At 39.8% G+C, this 25,622-nt stretch overlaps 1 protein-coding gene across 1 annotated transcript; it reads right to left on the bottom strand.

Annotated features, from left to right (window-relative positions):
• Positions 1 to 361: 361 nt before the first annotated feature.
• LOC131658874 (uncharacterized) lies at positions 362 to 10,479 on the bottom strand. The gene is made up of 5 exons (XM_058928124.1): positions 10,235 to 10,479; positions 3,681 to 3,724; positions 2,068 to 2,306; positions 474 to 1,641; positions 362 to 429 (listed from the first exon to the last, which is right to left on the bottom strand). Exons 1-5 carry the CDS (start codon positions 10,477 to 10,479, stop codon positions 362 to 364), a joined length of 1,764 nt encoding a protein of 587 aa, XP_058784107.1.
• Positions 10,480 to 25,622: the final 15,143 nt, after the last annotated feature.

Consider the following 25,622-nt stretch of genomic DNA (forward strand, 5'->3'; position numbering starts at 1 on the left):
CTTGTATTTCATGGTGTTCCGCACATCAATTTTTAACTCTTCATCATACACCTTCAAGGTCATAGTGCCCTCTTCTATGTCTATCAAACATCTCCCGGTCTCTAAGAATGGTCTCCCCAAAATGATCGGAATTTCTTCATCTTCTGGCATCTCTAAAATTACGAAATCCACTGGAAACACAAACTTGTCTATTTTTACAAGCACATCTTCTACTATCCCGTACGGTCTTTTTACGGAATAATCGGCAAATTGGATTGTCATTCTTGTATCTTGAACTTTACCAATTCCCAATCTTTTGTAGATGGACAGCGGCATAAGGCTAACACTTGCTCCTAAGTCAATAAGAGCCTTTTAAAATGATCTATCCCCAATAGTACAAGGAATAGTTACAGAGCCTCGGTCTTTCTTCTTCACCGGAATCTTCATACCCTGCAAAATAGCACTACAAGTTTCAGTTAGAATAATTGGGTCACAATCGGTTGTTCTTTTCTTGGAGATGATATCTTTCATGAACTTGGCATATGTAGGCATTTGTTCTAGCGCTTCCAGGAATGGTATGTTCAACTCAAGTTTCTTGAACATTTCCAAGAATTTTTGAAAGTTTTTCTCGTGCTGTCCTTTCTTCTTATTTCTTGTTGGAAAGGGTAATTTGATTTCCGGTTTTTGTTCACTAGTCTTCCCTTTAGTTGTTGGTTCCAACACACCCAAGTCTTCCACTTGTGCTTCATTCTCTTTTATTTCTACATCTACTTCAAGCAATGGTTCTTCTTCTTCAGCGTTCTCCTCCACAACTTCCTTCGCTTTTCCACTTCTTGTTACTATAGCACTCACATTATTGTGATCTTTGGGATTCGTAACTGTGGTACTAGGTAGAGCACCCTGTTGTTGAGGACTTGCCAATTGTTGTGCTATTTGACTCATCTGAATTTCAAGGTTTTTAATTGAAGCTCCAGTATTCCGAAAATTACTTCTTGTTTCTTCTTGATATTGAGAGCCTTGAGCAGCCATTTTTTCAATTGCGATCTCCCAATCTGCTTTTCTTGGCCCTTGTTGTTGGAATTGTTGTTGAGCTTGTTGATAAGGTTGTTGATACGGTTGTTGTTGTGGTGATCGATACTGCTGTTGTTGTTGTGGCTGATTTTGATAAGGAATCACCCCTTGTTTTGGAACATTCCCTTGTTGATCCTTCCAGGAGAAATTTGGATGATTCTTCCACCCTGGATTGTAAGTATTAGAGTAAGGGTTGTTCTGCTTCAAAAAATTGATTTCTTCCACCTGCTGAGCTGTGACCACACAATGCACGGCAAAGTGAGGTCCCCCACATATTTCACAATTCACTGCTTGAGTCGGTTGTGCAGGTTGAATTTGAGCCACCGTTTGTTTTTCAAGAGCCATTTGTTTTAATCTGCGCTCAACTTCAGCTGCGATCTGCTCTTCCATCTTAACAACTTGATTCGTCAACTTCAAATCAACTAACCCTTCTGGTTGATTTACACTGCGGTCATACAGCTCTAAGTGTTCGTTTGCTGCAATAGCATCAATGATCTTCTTTATCTCAGTGGCTGTTTTAAAATTTGTTGAACCACCAGCAGCTGTGTCAATTAATTGTTTAGTCTTAAGCTTAAGACCATTCACAAAATTCTGCATTTGCTCGGTTGCATCCATGTTATGAGTAGGACATGCAACCAACAACCGCTTGAATCTTTTATACGCATCTCCAAGTGATTCTCCCTCCTTCTGTTTGAAATTAACTATATCATATCTCTTGCGGATATACACAGAAGCTGGAAAATATTCATTCAGAAATGTTGTCTCCATTTGTTGCCAAGTTGTGATACTTCCAGCAGGTAAAGAGTAAAACCACTCTTCAGCATCGTCTGACAGTGTAAATGGAAACATCACCAATTTCTTGGCCTCTTCAGAATGCCCCTCTATCTTTAATGACGTTGTCATAGTAAGAAACCTTTGTAAGTGCTTATTTGCATCTTCATTGATTCTTCCAGAGAACGGTTTCTTTTTGAGTTGTCTTATTGTTGCCGGGTGTAGCTGAAAATGGGCAACATTGACCGGTTGGTTAACAATTGTCATCCAGCCAAGAGGTGCATTTGCTCTTCCATAATCACCTAAAAGCCTTTCCACAGGAGGTGGGTCTTCGGCCATAGTTTCAGGTTCAGAATCTGAATCCTCAGAATGTATTGAATGAGTCTTCTCTGTTTCGGGATCTGAAACTATCAGCGGTTCTTCTTTTGCTTCCAGTTCTCTTTGTTTAGCTTCTCGGCGTCTTGCTCGAAATAATCTTTCTGGTTCTGCGTCAAAAAGAAGTTCAGCTGAGGCCTTACCTCGCATACAAAGATTAGATGAATATTAGTATGAGCAATTCAAATAACAGAAAATAAAATTTTGGTTGCAGAGCAACAAAAATTCAATTGAATTATTATTTAACTTATATTTGGCAGTCCCCGGCAACGGCGCCAAAAACTTGATCGGAAAAATAGCAAGTGTACTATTCTTACGAAGTAGTAATAAAAGGTTAAAAACCAAGTATCGATCTCGAGGACTGCGTTTGAATATAAGTTTTATAATTATTCAATTAAACAAAAAGTCAACGGGTGTTTTTGATTGAGTTATAATTTCTAAATTTAAAATAAAAATAGCAGAAAGTAAATTTAAGCCTTGTTCACTGATATGAGTAAATGCCAAGGTAAGGTGTGTAATTTGCTCTGTAATAACCCTGAATTCTTATTTGAGATCTCTTCAACAAGTTCATGATATTCAATTACTAAATCTTTAGAGTGTTTGCCCCAAAATCCTTATTGGGCAAACCTTTGGTTTTTCATCTATAAACCTAAGTCCTTAGAGCTAACAGATAAAACCAAGCTTGTTTTCTATCAAGAATTCTTAGTGACCATAGGGTATCCCTAGTCCTAGGTGATATCTACTATGGTTTAATTGAATACAAACCTTAACAATTGCGAGCCGGCGAATTGTTAATCACAGAACAATCTTTATTGGTCCGATAAAGAAGGCATTAAAAACAGTATAAAATTGAATTGAATAACATAAACATGAAGTCGATCAAATCAGAATATCAAAAGTCATTACAAACTAAATCAGGGACACCCCCCTAGCATTAGGGGGTTTAGCTACTCATATTGTTCAAAAGAAATTCAAAAGTATCAAAGTTAAACATTACAGATAATTGGAGAATTTGTGATCTTCAATTGCTCTTGCTCATGAATGATCTTCCTTCTCCAATAATCTCATACGTTGCTCTGCTTCAGACTCAATTCCTTTGGTAGTGTAAAAGATACCCCTTCTCTTCTCCATCCTTCACTATATATTGCAAACCCTTCTTTTTAAGTCGGAAAGTACCAAAACGCCCTTCTGGATCAATTTTTGAGTAAAAAGCATAAAAACATGAAAATCAGCGTAGCAAGCCAACACGGGTCGTGTTGGGCAACACGGGTGCCCGTGTTGGTCCTCTGGTTCCTCTAAAAATAATTCTTGCACTCAGTAGCAGCAAAACAGGTCGTGTTAGGCAACACGGGTGCCCGTGTTGCACCACTGCTTTCCACTTTTCCTTCTTGCTTACACTACCAGCAACACGGGTCGTGTTACTCAACACGGGCGCCCGTGTTGCACCACTGATTTTATCCTTTCTTCTTTGTCTTGCGCTTTACCTCCAACATTTCTTGCACTGGGTCGAGTGAAGAATCTCCTAGATCTGAAATACCATTAAACAACCAAACCAACGCATAAAATGGGAAAATAAACTCGAAAAATAACAAATGGATAAAACTTGCAAAAACAAACCAACTTACTTAAACAGCTTAAAAAGACTATACTATAACATTAAGCAGTGCAAAATACCTGGATTATCATCAGGAAAGTGACAAAGACACAGTGAGAATCGTGACCGATCAACCAACATTCATCGACTTGTGCCGGGGAACCAACAAACTGTTTTCCTAAGAGGAGAACCGCCATTTGTCGACTCTGAAGGGGATGAAACATCTCAGGAACAGACAAACTGTTTAAAGAAACTGCCATTTGTCGATCTCTTGAATGTTTAACAGACAAACTGTCTTTCCTTGGGGAAAGACTGCCATTTGCCAATTGCTAGGGGAACAAACTGTCTTCTACTGGGAGAGACCGCCATTTGTTGACCCTGCCGTGAGAGAAAGTGAGCAAACTGTCTTCTGTCGAAAGAGACTGCCATTTGCTGACTTTGTTGAGGAACCTTTAAGCAAAACGAACTGTCTTCATGAAGAAGGCTGCCATTCGTTATTTTTGTTCGAAAAAGTGAGTGAACTGTCTTTTGCCGAAAGAGACTGCCATTCACTGACTTCGCTGGGGATCATTTGTCGATCTGCTGGGGAGATTCCAAATTATTTTCTTTGACGAAAAGTGGCATCTCTTGACCCTGCTGGGGAAATACCAAACTGTTTTCCAGGAGGAAAAACTACCACTTGTCAAGTATGTCGGGGAATCCACACTTCTTGGAGAAGAGAACCGCTCATCGACCCTGTGGGGAATTCCAAAATGCGAAATAGACTATCTCATCTGAAGAAGACTGTCGAGTTTCGCTCTGCGGGAGATTCTCGGCTGAGGAACTCCAAAAGTGAACAAACTATCTCTTTGAGGGAGACTACCATTTGTTGACTTGCTTGGGGAATTTGGGTGTATGAACCTTCTTCATGAAGAAGAAAAACCCTTTCACAACTTTGCAGGGGAATCTTGAGTATATGTCCAAGTAATTTGGGTATTAACACGATCAAAACCTGGCTAGATGACCGGTAAAATAGCAAGTGTACTATTTTTACCGATGTAGTAATAATAGAGTAAATTCCCCAAGTATCGAACTCGCGGACTGCGTAGGAATTATACGTTTTAGAATAGTGCAACGGAATAAAAAGTCATCGGGGGTTTGGTTTTTATGTTTAATTTAAAATAACAACTTATGCAATGAAAGAGTTAAAATAATTTGCTTAATGAAAATATGCGGGAACAAGTCAGGACAGATGTATGAATCGCTCTGCAATGAAATAATCACCGATTAACAAATTAACTTTAGAAATTCTCACTACCGACACCAAACATTGATTTCCCCTAATTCCTTAGTGAAAACTTCTTGAGATTAAAACCCTCTTTTAATTCCTTAACAAGATGATTTTACCTCAAGATTATACAAGACATAGCCTGGATAATATGGTCGCTACACATTAAACCCTTATTCCTAAGTGATTCTTAATTATAGCGTTATGATTAAAAAGGCGTTGAGGTAGTTTGTCCGACGAACCCTCAACCGTATATCAACACATATATTTTCCAATATAAAGAAGCAATAAGCACTTTTAATCATAAACTGAATTTCATAAAGATAATCCGAAAACTAACGGTAAATTATAGTCATTACATCACATGATTCAGGGACATCAATCCTAACAAGTAAAGAGTTTAGCTACTCATGACAATTATCAAGATAACAATGATTAAAGATGAAGACATTACAATAGGCTGAATCGGAATTGATCTTCAATCGCGGATGCTCTTGAAGATTTCTTCACTCCAAGCCCTAGTGCTCTCAATCTCTATTTTCACGTTCTCCGACCGTCAAAAAGTGATTTTCTTCTTTCCAAACACTGACTAAATACCTCACAGCAAATATTCTCATACGAAAAGTCCATCATACCCTTACTTAAGTGACAGATTTCATAAGTTAAAAATCAGAATTTTTCTGCGCACATGTCTGACACGGCCGTGTCATGGGACACGGGTGGCCGTGTCAGACCCCTGACTTCTTGGTTCCAAGATTTCTCAACTTTTTCTCTTCAGCATGTCTGACACGGCCGTGTCATGGGACACGGGTGGCAGTGTCACAACTCTGTCTTCTTGGTTTTCATATTTTCAAGTTCTTCTCTTCAGCAAGTCTGACACGGCCGTGTCCCATGACACGGGTGGCCGTGTCACAGCTCTGTCTCACCAAAATTCACTTTTTCTTGTCTCGAATCATGCCCTGTATCTGCATAACTTAAAACACTACCAACACAAGATCAAAAGCAATGGAAAAACAACAAAAACTAGAAAAAGTAACACACCAAATTCAAATACAAAGGTAAACAAAACTAATTAAGAACTAGACTAAAACGACTTAAAATACCACCGAATGAAGTGCTTTTCCATTGAGTCGAACATAGGAACAAGGTGAAATTGGTGGCCGATCACAACCCCAAACTTAGCTCATTACTTGTCCTCAAGTGATGGACGAGAAAACAAGAGGACACCTATGAATTTTTCTATTCTCCACAACACAACTGATGCTTCCACACTTGATAATTACTTCGTGTCAAAGTGTTCGATCCCCCTCCCCGAACTTTTCCGTTGTACTTCAATTTTGACTCATTCTTTTACCTGCAAGCTCAATCACACTCTCACAACTTCTCTCGGGGTTAAGTGTTTCACTCGCTCATCAAGGCATACATATCTACTCTTTGTTTTGTAAACATTCTAACATACTTCCACAATATCAACAACACACACTTTTAGAGGACTTATGGGTTGTAACGGGGCTTGGGGTAGGTAGGATAAACAAAGAAAGTAGGTACTGTGGTTTATGGTTCGGTATTAACTAATTAGTCCGATATCTTTTTGCACATTACATCATGTTTGGGGTGTTTAGCGCTTTTTTCGCTTTCCGGACTCTTAACTTCTTTACATGATGGCAAGTGTGTAAAACAAAATCAATTTTTTTCTCTTCTTTTTTTTTTCTTTTGCACAAACATTTTCTTTCTTGCATGTGTTCTTTTTTTTTTTTACACTTGCCTCCTTCTTTTACTACCGGACTTGGGTACCCCAAACTTAACTTTTGCTATCGGACTCAGACTTATAGTTAATACCATATATAGAGGAAACAAGAGAGGTTATGAAAAAAAATATCTTTTTCTTTTTTTTTTAAAAGAACAACATGGATGATGGGTAAAGATTTGTTAACGAGGGATAATAGACAACAAGGTTGGGTAAGAAAGGTTTCGGGTTAAACAAACAAAAGTGCCTCAGTGTGTGTGATCAATTTATGTACTATATGAAGAACAATTGCAAAATTAGAGTGATGATGCCATACCCGATGCTCTCCCACGATGAAATGATGTGTTTGGCTTTGTATATCCTCACATGTTAGGTATTGCTTACAGGTTCAACAATGGTCTCCATTTTGTACAACTTCATGCCCGGTTCGGGTTGCTCTAAACTCATTCACTTGGCACCATCAAGTTGCGTCTAGCATTTTTCTCCAGTTGTGCCAACTTTCACAGGTGCCCCGGATGCCAATTTAAGATGCGTCTTTCCCCTTTTTCACCTTCATTCCCATGATACTATCTTCTGGAATCACATTCATCCTGGTGCACTGAAGACTCAAAACACACATACTTAATTGAAAATAAGGAAACTGAAATAGAAGGAAATAACAGAAAATAACTTAAATGAAAGAACCTCCCCCACACTTGAACTCAACATTGTCCGCAATGTGTAAGCAAGCATAAGGGAGACTTACAGTGCTCACTGAGGCGGAGGTGGAGGATTGTAGATGGAGAAGATAAAGAAGGAAAAGAAAAAAAATTAGCGCACCTGCCTGACACGGCCGTGTCACATGACATGGGTGTCCGTGTCAGGACTCTGCCTCCCTTCCAAAATTGAGTTTCACACAAAAAAAATCCTCCAGGGTATGTGACACGGCCGTGTCACAGGACACGGGTGCCCGTGTCAGACCTCTGGCTTTTCCATAAATTGAATTTTCAAATCCTCTTCTTCAGGAGTTGTAACACGGCCGTGTCACAGGACATGGGTGCCCGTGTCAGACCCCTGACTTCCTCCAAACTTATTATTTTTTTATGTCCAGACTTATCTGTCCCTTCTCGCCTTTCTCCTTGCAAGAGACACACTGTTTGTACCTACGGAATAAAATGCAAAAACACATAAAACTATTAAAAAGAAATCACGTGGGTTGCCTCCCACGAAGCGCTTCGTTTAACGTCGCATGGCTCGACGGTCCATTCCCTTCTATTATGGGGGATACTTCCTCTTCCACACCATGTTGCTTGTCCTTTCCGCAACCCAGAACTCATCTAGAAATAGTGGATGGACCACTTTGTGCCTCAAGTCACTTTCAACTTCCATCTCCTCACCTCGATGTTCCTTTTTCTTTCTTTCCTTGATCCCTTCATTGGACTTTGGAGTTTTTATATGAGATGCTGCCACCTGAGAGATTATGCTTGAGACCTTTTTTGGGGTTGGTTCCGATCTTTTGCTTTCGCCTACTATGTGGATCATTCCAACTGAAGATTGATTATCTCCACTTTCACCTTGCTTCTTGGTGTTTAACACTTTCAGAGTTATTTCTTCCTCAAAAGATTTCAAAGTCAGAGTACCTTTTTCAATATCGAAATTGCACCGACTAGTGTGCAAGAAAGGTCGACCCAGAATAGTAGGGGTCTCTTCATCTTCAGGGATATCCATTATTTCAAAATCAACTGGAAAAACAAATTTGTCAATTTCTACCAATACATCTTCTGCCACCCCATATGACCTCTTCATGGTGTGATCTGCAAATTTCAACTCTGTTCCTCTTTCACTCACCTTTTCAATACCGAGCTTTTTGAAGATAGATAACGGCATTAAGCTCACACTAGCACCCGAATCAATTAGAACCTTCATGAAAGTTCTGTTATTTATCGTGCACGGTATTGCAACTGATCCAGGATCTTTTTGCTTGATTGGTATTCTCTTCTCTGGTGAGATTCTGCCACACTTTTCGATTCTGACTTTCAGCTCATCTCCCACTTGTTTCTTCTTAGAAATGACATCTTTCATAAATTTCTTGTACAAAGGCATATTCTCAAGTGCTTCAAAGAAAGGTAAGTTAATCTCTAACTTCTTGAACATTGCAGCAAACTTCTCAAAATCCTTCTCTTTTGAATCCTTCTTGGCCACTCTAGAGGGGAATGGTAATTTGACCACCGGTTTAGTTTCTTTCTTATTTTTCTTTTCCAGCGGCTTAACCGGTGATATCACTACTTCAGGCTCTTTCGGATTTTCTCTCACTTCTAGATCTACTTCGATGATATCATCATACTCGGTTTCATTTTTTTCTTCTGGTTTTGATCTCCTCAAACTTCTTGTTGAGATGACATTCACATTCTGATGCTCCCTTGGGTTTGTAACAGTTCCACTAGGTAAGGCACCTTGTGGTTGAGCATTGGCGAGTTGTTGTGCTATCTGACTCATCTGAACCTCAAGATTTTTGATGGATGCACCCGTGTTTCGAAAATTACTACTTGTTTCTTCTTGAAACTGAGAGCTTTGGGCTGCCATTTTTTCGATGGCAATCTCCCAATCTGCTTTTCTGGAGGCCTGTTGTTGAGGTTGTTGATAATGTTGTTGAGGAGGTCTATACTGTTGCTGCGACTGCTGACCTTGATATGGAATAACCTCTTGTTTAGGAGCATTCCCTGGTTGATCCTTCCATGAAAAATTTGGATGATTTTTCCACCCCGGATTGTAGGTATTTGAGTAGGGGTTGTTTTGCTTCAAGAACTTTATTTCCTCCACTTGCTGAGCTGTAGCAACACACTGAACAGTAAAATGAGGTCCTCCACATATTTCACACCCCACCGGTTGAATTGCTTGAGCCGGTTGAATTTGTGCTACTGTTTGTTTTTCAAGACCCATCTGTTTTAATCTCCGCTCAACTTCTGCAGCTACCTGATCTTCTATTTTCACAACTTGCGCTGACAATTTCATATCCACTAATCCTTCAGGTTGGCTAACACTCCGGTCATATAACTCCAAGTGTTCATTGGCCGCAATAGCTTCTATGATTTTTTTAACACCAGTGGCTGTTGAAAAGTTGGATGAGCCACCAGCTGCTGTGTCAATCAATTGCTTAGTCTTCATTTTAAGACCATTCAGAAAATTCTGCATTTGTTCAGTGACATCCATGTTGTGAGTTGGGCATGCCACCAATAACCTCTTGAATCTCTTATACGCATCTCCAAGTGATTCTCCTTCCTTCTGTTTAAAATTTACAATATCCTACCTCTTACGAATATAAACAGCAGCCGGAAAATACTCATTGAGGAAGGTTGACTCCATTTGTTGCCATGTGGTAATACTCCCAGCAGGTAATGAGTAGAACCACTCTTCAGCGTCATCCGCTAATGTGAACGGAAACATAACCAACTTCTTTGCTTCTTCAGAGTGTCCTTCGATCTTTAGAGAAGTTGTCATGGTGAGAAACCTTTGTAAATGCTTATTAGCATCTTCATTTATCCTTCCCGAAAATGGTTTCTTCTCCAGCTGTCTAATAGTTGCTGGATGTAACTGAAAGTGAGCAACATCCACCGGTTGATTCACAATTGTCATCCGGCCAGCTGGTGCATTCGCTCCACCGTAATCACCTAACAGCCTTTCTACGGGAGCTGCCATTGTTTCTGCCTCCGAATCTGAATGCTCAGAATGAAGGGAGAGGATTTCCTCGTTATCAGATTCAGAAGCTTCCAGATTTTCTTCCAACGCTTCCAGTCGTTCTTGCTTTGCTTTTCGAAGTCTCGCTCGCAATGATCGTTCTGGCTCTGCGTCAAAAATAAATTCTGCTGAGGCCTTACCTCGCATACAAAGATTAGATGATTGTTAGTTATAAGCAAATGAAATAACAGAAAAATAATTTTAGTTGCAAAGCAACAAAAATTCAATTGAACTATTCTTAAACTTATAATTTGGCAGTCCCCGGCAACGGCGCCAAAAACTTGACCGGTAAAATAGCAAGTGTACTATTTTTACCGATGTAGTAATAATAGAGTAAATTCCCCAAGTATCGAACTCGCGGACTGCGTAGGAATTATACGTTTTAGAATAGTGCAACGGAATAAAAAGTCATCGGGGGTTTGGTTTTTATGTTTAATTTAAAATAACAACTTATGCAATGAAAGAGTTAAAATAATTTGCTTAATGAAAATATGCGGGAACAAGTCAGGACAGATGTATGAATCGCTCTGCAATGAAATAATCACCGATTAACAAATTAACTTTAGAAATTCTCACTACCGACACCAAACATTGATTTCCCCTAATTCCTTAGTGAAAACTTCTTGAGATTAAAACCCTCTTTTAATTCCTTAACAAGATGATTTTACCTCAAGATTATACAAGACATAGCCTGGATAATATGGTCGCTACACATTAAACCCTTATTCCTAAGTGATTCTTAATTATAGCGTTATGATTAAAAAGGCGTTGAGGTAGTTTGTCCGACGAACCCTCAACCGTATATCAACACATATATTTTCCAATATAAAGAAGCAATAAGCACTTTTAATCATAAACTGAATTTCATAAAGATAATCCGAAAACTAACGGTAAATTATAGTCATTACATCACATGATTCAGGGACATCAATCCTAACAAGTAAAGAGTTTAGCTACTCATGACAATTATCAAGATAACAATGATTAAAGATGAAGACATTACAATAGGCTGAATCGGAATTGATCTTCAATCGCGGATGCTCTTGAAGATTTCTTCACTCCAAGCCCTAGTGCTCTCAATCTCTATTTTCACGTTCTCCGACCGTCAAAAAGTGATTTTCTTCTTTCCAAACACTGACTAAATACCTCACAGCAAATATTCTCATACGAAAAGTCCATCATACCCTTACTTAAGTGACAGATTTCATAAGTTAAAAATCAGAATTTTTCTGCGCACATGTCTGACACGGCCGTGTCATGGGACACGGGTGGCCGTGTCAGACCCCTGACTTCTTGGTTCCAAGATTTCTCAACTTTTTCTCTTCAGCATGTCTGACACGGCCGTGTCATGGGACACGGGTGGCAGTGTCACAACCCTGTCTTCTTGGTTTTCATATTTTCAAGTTCTTCTCTTCAGCAAGTCTGACACGGCCGTGTCCCATGACACGGGTGGCCGTGTCACAGCTCTGTCTCACCAAAATTCACTTTTTCTTGTCTCGAATCATGCCCTGTATCTGCATAACTTAAAACACTACCAACACAAGATCAAAAGCAATGGAAAAACAACAAAAACTAGAAAAAGTAACACACCAAATTCAAATACAAAGGTAAACAAAACTAATTAAGAACTAGACTAAAACGACTTAAAATACCACCGAATGAAGTGCTTTTCCATTGAGTCGAACATAGGAACAAGGTGAAATTGGTGGCCGATCACTAGACTATGCTCATTACGCAAATATGGTGTGAGACAAAATGCATGAATATTACGATGATTATGAAATGCAAAGTGAATGTGAATAGAATTGTCGCGGATGTAAAATCCAATGATACGACTCGAATCTTGTTGATCAGAAGATGTCTTCTTCTTGTAGTTCGAACTCTGTTGGGAATACCTGGTTATCAGTTGTCCGCTATCCGAAGTGAGTGATATGAATTGAAGTGAAGATCCGTCATCGGGAGATGTTCGCAAAGCGACCTCATGGGGAAATCTTGGTTCCCGGAGTCTCAACCGTTCTCGGAGTAGCTGTTTGCATTCTTCCTATTGTTTGTAAACCTTAGAAAGAAATTTCACCTTTATTTTTTTTGCAAGTAAATTCATTTTATTTTATGAAAACATTTGTTTCAAGAAAATGACTGTTTAAACTTAAAATGCATTTCAAGAAACTGAATAAGACTCGATTTGCAAAGAAAGGCACAAGGCTCAAATTATTATATATGGAATGGTAATCAGCCAAATGCTTGATTCCATGGAGTATTTACAAAGTTGGAAATTGGTAATTTTTCGGGAAAAGGGCTACGATGAAACGTGACAACCGTTATCTTTCCCTTCCACTCCAAGTTGCGCTGTATTCGTGCTTCGTAGAAGATGACCTACTGCTGATGAATACTCCGCTATGGATTTTTGAATGATCAAGTTTGTCCTGAACACAGTTACTTGCCATATATCCCTAACTTTTGCGTAAACTACCCCTTTCGGGTTTTAAGTTTACCGGGATTGATTATTTATTTTTTATGTCTCTAACTTTTGTCTGAATCGCCCTTTCGGGTTTTCGATTCACCGAGACGCTCTTTTTTTCCTAAGCTGCTCTTTGCGAGTTTTCAACTTAGCGAGCTGTTCTTTTAATTATTTAGGCAAAGTATTTCTTGACTGCGTCGACGTTCACAGTGAATTCTTCTCCATCCATAGTCGTGAGTATTAAGGCTCCTCCTGAGAAAGCTCTCTTGACCACGTAGGGGCCGTCATAATTGGGAGTCCATTTCCCTCTCGAATCTGTGAGAAAAGATTGAATCTTTTTTAGTACAAGGTCGCCTTCTTTGACTGTGCGAGGTCGAACCTTTTTGTCGAAAGCTTTCTTCATTCTTTGTTGATATAGCTGACCGTGGCATAAAGTTGTCATGCGCTTTTCTTCGATTAAGTTCAATTCATCGAATCTGCTTTGACACCACTCGGCTTCTGTTAATTTTGCCTCCATCAAGACTCTCATTGATGGGATCTCAACCTCTATAGGTAGGACTGCTTCCATGCCATATACAAGGGAGAAAGGAGTTGCTCCAGTCGAAGTACGTACTGATGTACGGTAACCATGAAGAGCATACGGGAGCATTTCATGCCAATCTTTGTAAGTGATGACCATCTTCTGAACGATTTTCTTGATGTTTTTGTTAGCTGCTTCTACAGCTCCATTCATCTTTGGTCTGTAAGGAGATGAGTTGTGATGTTCAATCTTGAATTCTTCACAAAGTTCCTTCATCATTTTGTTATTCAAATTTGACCCATTGTCAGTGATTATCTTGCTAGGAATGCCGTAGCGACAGATGATGTGATTCTTGATAAACCTGACGACAACTTGTCTTGTAACGTTTGCATATGAAGCTGCTTCAACCCACTTGGTGAAATAGTCTATAGCTACCAAGATGAAGCGATGTCCGTTGGACGCTTTTGGCTCGATCATTCCAATCATGTCGATTCCCCACATGGAGAAAGGCCAAGGGGAAGAGAGTATGTTGAGAAGAGATGGTGGTACATGAATTCTATCGGCGTAGATCTGACATTTGTGACACCTCTTTGCGTACTGGTAGCAATCTGACTCCATCGTCAACCAATAATATCCTGCTCTCAGTATTTTCCTTGTCATGGTATGTCCATTGGTGTGAGTACCAAAGGAACCTTCATGTATTTCTCTCATGAGTACTTCTGCTTCTTTTCTGTCAACGCATCTGAGCAGAACCATGTCGAAGTTTCTCTTGTACAGAACATCTTCATTCAGGAAGAATCTACAAGCTAACCTTCACAAAGTCTTTCTATCTTTCTTTGACGCCCCAAGAGGGTACTCTTGCTTTTGAAGAAAGTTCTTGATGTCGTGATACCACGGTTTGGCGTCGATGATTGCTTCTACTGTGAAAACATGAGCGGGCCTATCCAGGCGCATACATCGATCCGAGGAATGTCATTCTAATGATTTATCCTAATCATGGAAGAGAGTGTGGCTAATGCATCAGCCAAGTTGTTTTCTTCATGTCTTCAGGTGCCACTTTGATTTGGTTGTATCCTGAAAATCCGTCCATGAATGAGAAAACTTTGGATTTTGCTGTACTGTCTACCAACATATCAATATGTGGTAAAGGAAAATCATCCTTAGGGCTAGCTTTGTTCAAATCTCTGTAGTCGACGCACATGCGGACTTTTCCGTCTTTCTTAGGAACGGGAACAATGTTAGCTAACCACTGAGGGTATTCTGAAGTGACGAGGAAACCTGCGTTGATTTGCTTTAGAACTTCCTCTTTGATTTTCATGGCCATCTCCGGATGAGTTCTTCTTAATTTTTGCTTGACTGGAGGGCATTCTGCTTTTAATGGCAAGTGATGCTCCACTATACTGGTATCCAACCCTGGCATATCTTGATAAGACCAAGCGAAGACATCTGAGAATTCTTTGAGCAGCTGTATCAGACTGTCTCTAATCTCTGAACTGAGCGAAGCTCCAATCTTAACCTCTTTTCTGTTTCCATCGGAACCAAGGTTAATGATCTCTAGAGGCTCATTGTATGGCTGAATGACCTCTTCCTTTTGTTGAAGTAATCGTGAAATTTCCTTTGATATTTCTTCGTCTTCTTCTTCCTCTGCCTCGAATACAGGAAACTCAAAGCTTGGAGAAGTCATACGATCGCACGTTTCAACGGGGTATTTTATGATTAATCTGCATATGTGTGATAAGTTTTATTTAGACAACGAGGGAAGACTCGATGTATGCAATTAATGGAATTTTTTGATGTTTTTTTAGGGTGTTTTTTAGGATTACCAATTTCCGAAAAAAGAAAAGGAAAAACTAACGACGGAACAAAATGACATTTTTATTTATTGACAGTCATTTCTTGAAACAAAGACCCTATAAAACAAAACTCTATTGCTTTGGGTGAAGCAAAGAGGGACATTTTCCTAAGAAACAGTAAAATGCAAAGCCCTATGAAACATCTCTTCACCCTGGGCTATGGTGAGAGGACAAAATAACGGTGAAAGTTCCTACTTAGGAGTGCGAACAACAGTTGTAACTTCAACAGCTGTCCAATAGTGGCGAACCCCACTGTGCACTAGGTAATCTGGAACCTTAGGCTTAAGCTGGCCTGTGGTAGGTCTTGATTTACCAACCACTGTCTTTGCAACACTCAGACGATCTTCTTCTACTTCAGCAGACTGAGCGGTGTGAGCATACCCATTTCCAAGTGGAGTATGTCGGACTTTCTTTTGAGGAAACTTCCAATCTTCTGAATGGAGAGACTCGTTGTCGGAGACACTTTCGAGATCATCCTCTTCTGTATTTTGGTCTTGCTCTTCTCCCAAGATGGCATTGACTAGATATGTGAACTCTAGATCCGTAGCCTCAGAAGGTGACTTGGGGATATAATCCTCAATGATGATTTCACCAGTCGATGATGATGAATAGCAAGGGTTATACATCTCTTTTGGCTGAGAGAGGTACTCAAAATCACTGTTCCATCCAGTTGGAACAATATCTTCAAGAGAAATTCTTGAACTTTCAGGAGCGGAGTATTTCACCATGTAGTCGAATTTTCCGCTTGGTTCTCCTAATGTATCCCAAGTTTCTTCGGGGATAGGAGGAACTTCTTCTGATGAACCATGACTTCTGGTGGTGAAGTTGTTAGTAACTTCATCACTGTTGGGTTGAGTCTTACTGTCAGATCCTTTAGTCGGATAACAGCAAAGTGATTCAGACTCTGATAGGGCTATGTATCCTGCTTTGTTAAGATAGGATAGCCATTCCTCTTCATCGGTGTTTTCCGTACCGATGGTATTGACTGTTTGTTGAACAGGTTGAAGAAAACCTCCGCTGCGGAAAGTTTCTTGAATTGGAAGAACTACCTCAATTCCTGGAATAGTCTTTGATGATGTTGGAAAGAATCCAACTCTTGTTCTGTTCTTGTTGGTATGAATATTAATGTGCCCCCAACCACTGGTAGTGCTATCCTTTACAACTTGGATTGCATCTCTGTAGGAAGAAATAGACGCTGCTTTCTCCTTTCCTTTTTTCTTATCCAAGGAAAGTGCTTGGAATTTAGTTCCAACAACTTCTTTTGGTTCTATGTTGGAGAATGATGACAGGTTGCTGACGATCAGAGCTCGTTCTCCACATACGGTTATCAATTTGTCATTTCTTATGAACTTCAGTTTCTGATGAAGTGTTGAAGTAATTGCCCCAGCCTCATGAATCCACGGGCGACCTAGCAAACAACTGTATTGTGATGGAATATCCATGACTTGGAAAGTGATTTTGAACGTCTGAGGTCCAATAGTTATGGGAAGATCCACTTCTCCAAAAACTGACTTCCTTGATCCATCAAATGCTTTGACGATGACATGACTTTTTCTTAGAGGGTAATCTTCGAAAGATAATCTTGACAATGTTGATTTCGGCATGACGTTGAGAGAGGATCCATTGTCTATTAGGACTCCTGTGAGTATATCACCCATGCAGCCAACTGAGATGTGAAGTGGAAGATTGTGGTCCACTCCTTCTTCAGGAAGATCTTCGTCACAGAAACTTAAGTTAGTTCCTACGGAGATGTTGGCAACGATACTGTTGAGTTGTCCTACAGTAACACTTGGTTCTATGAAAGCTTGTTCCAAAACTTTCTGTAGAGCTTCCCTATGAGCTTCAGAACTCAATAGCAGGGAAAGGACAGAAATCCTAGACGGAGTATGTAGTAATTGATCTACAATGTTGTATTCACTCCTCTGGATTAACTTCAAGATCTCATCATTTTCTTTCGCTTGAACAGCATTGGTCGGATGATTGTCTTGCCTATGTGGTACTTCCTCCGAAGGTTTCTCCATATTTTCTGTTGTTCTGTTGAAGACTCGTCCACTTCTGGTGACTCGACTAACATCAGCAATGTTGACAACAGACGGTAATGGTATTTCCTTACCATTTTCAATGAATGTAGCGTTGTACTTGTATGGTATAGCCTTGCTGGACTCATACGGTACAGGACCTGGTAAGTAGATGACTAGTGGAGCAACTGCTGTCTTCCTGCTATCATACTTAACTTGCATTGGTTCAACTTGATTACTTTGAGGAGATATGGTAAAGACTTCATCATCTTCTCTGTTGGCAAGAACAGTAATGGTATTGTCATCCATCAGCTTTTGAATGTCGTTGCGAACACGCAAACATCCTTGTGAATTTCTTCGACAAGTTTCGCATCTACTGTAAGCGTGGAAATCTGTTCCAAAGTAGGCAAGTCCATTTAAAGTTTTATGGAACCTGACTACCGATCCTTCAAGATCTTCAACTTTGTAGATTTTGTATTCTCCTGGACATCCTTGAACCATGTTGATGTCATGTTCAGTCCTGACTCGGATATGTTGAATCCATCCTAAGTCCATTTGTTCTTGTAATGCAGCTTGAACTACGGCACATCCTTGATTATTCTTTGGACAAATATCGCATGTGAAGTAGTTGTGAGGTGGTACATGGCCGTACCCAGCTTGTTTAGCGTGCATCTTGACAAGATTTTCCCCTATCTGACGAATGTCGTAGATTTGAATGACGTTAGGGTGTTGATCTATCAGATTTACTGAAGCTTCTTTATGCTGCGGCAAAGGATTTGCTTGGACGTTTGGACTAGTATCTTTGAAGGATAGCATTCCGCTCTTCACTAATCGTTGGACGTCAATCTTGAAAGGGAAACAGTTCTCAATATTGTGACCTGGTGCCCCCTGATGATAGGGACAAGATTGGTCAGCCTTATACCATGGTGAGGAACTGTTTGTAGGATTTGGAGGACTTCTTGTCTGAATGAGTCCTTTTGCCAGTAATGTTGGAAATAATTCCGCATACGGCATTGGTACGGGGTTAAAGGCAGGATACCTTGGAGCCCGATTTTTGTAATTTGGAGGTCGAACTTGTTACTGAGGTTGCTGCGACCTTTGTTGAATTTGTTGTTGCGAGACCTGAGGTTGATAAGTTGGCGCTGAGTTAACAACCGGAGTTATTGCTGCAACTTGAGGTGAAAATCTCTTCTTTGTTTTGTGCAAGACATTGCTGACATCTTGATCCTTTTTCTTCTGGAAAGAACTTCCATACTTCCTTGGACCAATAGAAGATTCTGGTTCTTTGTTCAAGCGTCCTTCCCGAACTGCTTCTTCTAAACGTACACCCATGTTTACCATCTCGGTAAAGTCACTTGGTGCACTTGCAACCATTCGTCCGTAGTAAAATGGACTCAAAGTTTTGAGATAGATTTTTGTCATTTCTTTCTCTTCAAGTGGTGGACAAATTTGAGCAGCAACTTCACGCCATCTTTGAGCGTATTCCTTGAAGCTTTCCCTATCCTTTTGAGTCATGGCCCGGAGTTGATCTCTGTCGGGAGCCATATCCAGATTGTACTTATACTGTTTGACGAAGGCCTCTCCGAGGTCTCGAAAAGTACGAATCTCTGAACTGTCCAAGTTCATGTACCATTTGAGTGCAGCACTAGTCAGGCTGTCTTGAAAATAATGAATGAGTAATTGTTGATTATCAGTCTGAGTTGACATTCTTCGAGCGTACATTACGAGGTGACTTTGTGGGCATGAATTCCCTTTGTATTTCTCGAAATATGGTACTTTGAATTTGTGAGGAATCTTAACATTTGGAACCAGACAGAGGTCTGCAGCATTCTTTCCAAATAAATCTTGTCCTCGAAGAGTCTTGAGTTCCTTCTGCATTTGTTGAAACTGTTCCTAGAACTCGTCCAATCTTTCATACACGCCAGCGTCCTCACTGGGAGCGTGATGATATACTTGTCCACCCTGTGGAGGAAAAGTATGCATAATAGGCTGTGGAGAAGCCATGACAGCAGATCTTGGAATCTCAACATTCTGTTGTGTGAAACCCATTGCCGTTGCTCTTGGAACTTCAATTTCCAGAGGTTTGTAACCCTCCGGCGGTTGCATCTCCATTGTAGCTCTTGGAACTTCAGAAACTGGGGGTATGTACCCTTCTGGAATAAAGTTATACGGCATGCCCCAAGGTCGGTTGGGTGGCATGGCATACTGAGGAATAGGAGTAGAAACAATCTCGGAAACCACAGTCCTTTGTGGTTCTTCTGGCGTTGGTTGACTCTGTGCAACTACCAGGGCTTCTACCATGCTATTGAGCCTTTCAACAGTACCCTTGAGAGTATTAATCTCTTCTCTGAGTTCTCCATTCTCTTGCTCAAAGTCTTCCATTCTTTTCTTGCGACTTGAACGAGTGTTGTATGGATGAGACAGCTTGAAAGTCTTGGTTCACCTCCTTCTCCTCCTCTCTTTCTGGAGAAAGGAAAGTGACTATTAGATCCGCGACAATTCTCGTGTCAGTGCGTACAACTAAAGCGATGTATGATATGCAATTAAGTTAATATTTTTCAAGGAAACACCATAATTACGTTATGAAACATCAAACTTTTATTAATTAAGCGAAAACGCCGTTTTTTACACACTTTGAAAAGGGAAATACAGAGAAACTGAGAGAAAGGACTCTAAAATTTTGACGAAGAGCCGACTTCACGTTCTAACATCTTCTTATGTTTCTTGAGCTGAGCGTTTTCTGACGTGAGCTGATCGATGATCCAGGAAGCAGGAGGGATATGATGAGAAAGTGACGTTTGTGTCACTTGTCGATCGAGTACTTCAAGTAACTCATCCTTCCTTCTTAGGATGTTTTGAATCTCAACATTTTCCGTGTTGACGATTTGATACTTGTTCCTCCAAGCATTCTTTTCTTGGCATACCTTGTTTAATGCTGCTTGTAATTTTTCAACATCGGTGGAGAAAAGGTAAATTGGTTCCCTTAGGGGAATAGGTTCTTGATGCTGATATGGCATCCTGAGCTTGAATGCTCTGACGCGTACCCATTGAAGGTAAGGATCCAAAGAGATGCAAAGATGTTTTCCTAACAACCTTCTTCCTTTGCTGTGAACAAGACACCAGGCTTGGACAATTTCCTTCTTCAGCATGTTGCCATGATCGTCGATGTTCTTGAAGAACAGACCCTCCAATTGGATGTTACTTGGTATATTTTTCATAGGATAGCCGTATTGACGACGGGCTAAAGCTGGATTGTAACTGATTCCTCCCTTAGTTCCAATAAGGGGTATGTTGGGAAAACTTCCACAGCTGAAGATGATCTTGGTTTCGTCGTTGTCAGGACTACACCACTCAATGTCTGTATGAGTGAGGGACATGATTTTCTGTGACCAGTAAAGGCCATCCCTCATATTCCAGAAAGTGCTAGACTTTGGTAGGTGCGAAACGAACCATTCGTATAACAACGGTACGCAGCATGTGATTAATCCTCCTTGCTGCAGGTTTCTTGAATGCACAGAGTGATAAGCATCCGCAAGCAAGGTTGGAACTGGATTTCCAATTAAGAAGATCTTAATTGCGTTGATGTCGACGAAATCGTTAATGTTAGGGAACAAAAACAATCCGTAGATAAGCAAAGCCAAGATTTCCTCAAAAGCGCTCATATCTTGGATGCTGACGAAGTACCGAGCTTGATCAAACAGGAATTTGGAAGGCAATCCTTGAATTCCTCCTCTACTCACCATATGAGTTCTGATGTCGACTACGTTCAAAGGAGTAGTTGCAGCAATGATAATGTCGTCAGGATTCTTTTCCAAACCGGAGTACGGATCTTGCGCGTACACGGGTATTCCAATCAAACGAGAGTACTCCTCCAATGTAGGCATGAGCTGATAATCTGGAAAGGTGAAGCAGTGATACGTTGGATCGTAAAACTGTACCAATGTGGGAAGGACCCCATCCACAATGTTGGTATTGAGCAAAGGCAGAAGTTTTCCATACTTCTCCTTGAAAGTCTGGGGGTTGACCACCAGTTTTCCGAGCTTTCCCAGTTCCTCGACCTGGGGAATCTTGAAGGTGTATTTCCTAGCTCTCTTTCTTCCGTAATCCATGGTATAGATCCTTAAGTCCTTTCTTCGTTTTTCTCTTTCTCTGAAGTTTAAAACGTTCGTTATTTAGTTTCCTTGAAAAACGACTCGAAAAAGACTCTTTTTGTTTTTAGTTGTTATTAATGAATGATGCATGAATGCATGAATGCACACACAAGAGTTTTAAACAAACATGGCGTTGAAGGGTATAGTGGTCATGAAGTCAAAACGCAAACCTCGCCCCAATGGTAAACTAAGGATAAGGATTTTTGTACCTGTAGAAAGGGTTCTAGGGGTCTTAGAGTTTTCGCTCAACCTTAAAGATACGTTGACTGATATCTATAAGAGAGTTTTCTCTGAGTGTAGTATCTGCGTGACAATTACTTTCATAATCACCGCTCTACGTCCTAAAAAATGCTTTAAGTGGGGTTAATTTGTTTCTAGGTCCTCCTGGTACAAATCAGTCTCGGAATGCAGTGGCGCAGTTAATCACAACCAGCCAGGCAAATCCCAAGAGTAGAATTGTGAACCAAGATTAGAGGGTCTTCACCGGGAAGACATCCTCTATCCTATCTTATGTTGCACTCAAATCCGGGTAAAGGATTTCTCACCACAAGGGGGAATCAAGCCCTTTCCCGATACAAAATAAACAAAATAAACAAATATAAATGCAGCAAACACATGAAATGACACAGAGGTTAGGCAGGACCTCTCTTGTTTGAGGGGGAATTTGGCATCCCTAATTCCTCATTGGGGCTGGACCAGCAACAGGTCAACAATTGGTTTGGATGAAAAACCAAGGTTTTTAACACTTATATCCCCAGCAGAGTCGCCATTTTTCTGTGGTTGTCGTTTTTTTACCTCCCCGTTTCACTTGGGAGGAGGGCACGCTAGACCCTTCACGCGAAATTTGGAAGGAGAATGCGCCCATGGTGGGAGGAATTTTATTTCAGTTCTTCCTACGATATCACACGAACTTTCTTATTTGTCCTACGAGTAGGAAAGGGGAAAAAAGATCTCAACTAAACCCTAGGAGTTTGCTAAGTGTGGGGATTCACCTAGACTAGAAATTCTGGAGTCCGGGAGGTCGGTTATACATAGGGAAGAGTTTAAGCACCCTACATATCTGTAGTACTCTACAGGAACCTTCTCTGTGTCTAAATGTGTTTGTGCTGCTAATGATTATTGGGAAAGTTTCTCCTTTGTATTAGGAGAAGGAATTGAATTGAATAAAAGAAAGACAGACAGACAGACAGACTATTTTTGGTATTTTATTAGCTCGTTGAGATTCCTTGTGAACCTCATGCCTACATATCCCTAATGGAAGTCAGAGCTTAATGTAGTTCGGGGAACTAACTAGGGAAATTAATTATTTTTGGTGTCTTGCTTGAAGCTCAAGGTTGAAGCTTGAATTAAATCTCTGTTTATAGTAAAGAGACATGAAGTTATCTTTACAGAGAGGTATTTCTACTATTCCACCACAAACATTAAAAGAGTGACAGAATAACTAAATTCATTTCATTAAGAGAGTGACCTTACTTGTGTGTTTGCAAGTATGCTAGTATCTCTTAAATGAAAGAAAGATGCTCGTCCAAATTAGGGAAAGTTACCACATGTCTGGGTTTTACTGCCAGCTCATGCCTTTCAAAATCCTAAATGGGAGACTTGATTAAAATGAAATGTAATGTTTGTTTGTTTGAATGTGGTGAGATAGAGGAAAGATCTCTCTATAGAGATAAGCTATGTCTATCTACTGTATAAAAGATTTGATTTTTAACTGGCTTGTATGAGGCCCAAGCTTGAGGCTTTTTGATTGATTGATTATTATTATGACTCTGGGAGAAAACTCCACTGGGGATTAATTTACAAGGGATTTTTATGTTCTGTACAAAGCCCAGAATTGAGGCTGACTCTAGCTAGAAAAAATATTATTTTCTGCCTTGTACAAAGCCCAAGGTTGTGGCTGACTGAGTATGAATGACTCTAATAGGGAAAAGATCCTAGATGTTAGGAATCTTTGACACATGAAGTATGGTTTATCTGCCTTGTACAAAGCCCAAGGTTGTGGCTACCTGAATGATGAAGGACTCACTGGGGAGACTCTATTATCTGCCTTGCACAATGCCCAAGGTTGAGGCTGACTATTAACAAGGGAGTTTTATTGTTTTGGTGCCTTGTATGAAGCCCAAGGTTGAGGCTAACTATTTTTGTTGGATTTTGACTCTACTGAAGGATTTATTGATTAAAAGACTGATTTTTTTTGGAAGCTAACCCTTTCCAGGGATTTTGTCTCAGCTGGTGAGTTTATCTTTTGAAAAGAATGATTTTTGGAAGCTAACCCTTTCCAGGGGTTTTGACTCTTTTAAATAGGTCTTTATTAATTGACTTTGGAGGCTAACCCTTTCCAGGGGTTTTGACTCTTTTGGGGAAATTATCTCATAAGAGAAATGAATCTTTGGTTTTTGAAGAAGTGATTTTGGAGGCTAACCCTTTCCAGGGGTTTTTGACTCTTTTGGGGAATTTATCCCTTAAAGGAATAAATCTTTGGATTTGAAGGAGTGATGTTGGAGGCTAACCCTTTCCAGGGGTTTTTATTAAGATGAAAGAATGATGTGGAGGCTAACCCTTTCCAGGGGTTTTTGTTAAAATGATTGGCAGAAAGATTATCTAGTGGAGACTTCTTGTTTAAAGCCCAAGATGAAGGCTGACTCTTGCTGAGGATAATCAAACATGGATCCTAGACTCTGCTAAGGAAAATTGATGAAGATAAGGGTGACAGAGACTGTCCATGTCTCTCATTCCAAAAGGTGTACTCAATGTAAAATTGAGACAAACTTAGCTTGTTTAAAGTCTGGCTTAAATTGGAAGAAACTCACCAGGGTATGTTAAAAGGTGACTAAAGACATGTTCCTATGTTTATAAGAAACCTGGTGGGTCCTTGTATACAAGCTCAAGAGGAAGCTGGAAATGCTTTTAAGAAGCCTGTGGGTCCTTGTACAAAGCCCAAGAGGAGGCTAATCGAGGGTCATCGAGGGTCCTTGTTATAGCACAAAAGAAAGCTATGTAGTTTTGAACTTATTTTGGCTCTAAGCAAATGGGTAAGAGATTTCACCGGGAATAATTCCTCTTTGGGTGGATGTGTCCTATTTTTTTGGATTCTAAGGTTTTTGCCAAGATGTTTCACCGGGAATAATTCATCTTGGGGGTTTTGAACTACAGATCTCTAATTAGGAAAGAGCCTTCACCGGGAAGACATTCTCAATCCTAGGTCATATTCCTATAATATGTATATATAGTTTAACTGTCCTAGGGTTTACACTCAAACGTAGTTCTAAACAAATATATACACAGTTTATATTTGACAGTAATTTAAACAAAGACTGTAAATTGAAAGCTTGTAAAGCCTAACCTGGATGGAGTGGAGGCCTTTGAAGAAGTATGTACAAAGCCTCACCAACAGTTGATGGGTAACAGTTGAATATATATGATAAACAGTTAATGGTTTTTTTGAAAACAGAAGAAGTGAAGATGGACATAGGTCACATAGGTATCTGAAGAGTTTCACCGGGAATAATGCCCTTCAAATACCAGAAGAATATTTTGAAAACAGAAAGAGGATTTTGTAAATACGGTTTTGAAAATTGACAAAAGTCAGCTTAGTTAAGGTAAAGATAAAATCTATACCTAAATAAGACCTAAATAATTAGGGTTTTATAATAAAATTATTTACAAGATAATTAGATTAAAACAAAATGAAAATATATATATATATTTAAAGTATTTAAGAAAACACTTAAAACATACTATTTTAAACCTAATTAAAATATATGAAATAAATAATTTTTTTTGTGATTTTTTTGATTATTCATAAAATAGGTATATTAAATAACAAGTGTGTGAAAAATGAAGTGAAAATGATTTAATTTGATAGGTGAATTAATTGTGTGAAGTTGTGAGAAAAAATGAAGGGAATTAGTGGTAAAAAAATGGTTTTGTCTCCTCCAAGGTTTGAACACACGCCCTCTAGGTCACACACCCAAAACAAACACCACTGAGCCAACGCGCGTGTGGTGATAGTAAGCTGGCTTCAATGCAATTCATATAGTGTTCAAGTGTATAGAAGCAAAAAAAGAAAATAAAATCAAAAGGTCTGAGGCGAGGGGGATTCGA

Source organism: Vicia villosa, linkage group LG3 (assembly GCF_029867415.1).
Source record: "Vicia villosa cultivar HV-30 ecotype Madison, WI linkage group LG3, Vvil1.0, whole genome shotgun sequence".
NCBI lineage: Eukaryota > Viridiplantae > Streptophyta > Magnoliopsida > Fabales > Fabaceae > Vicia > Vicia villosa.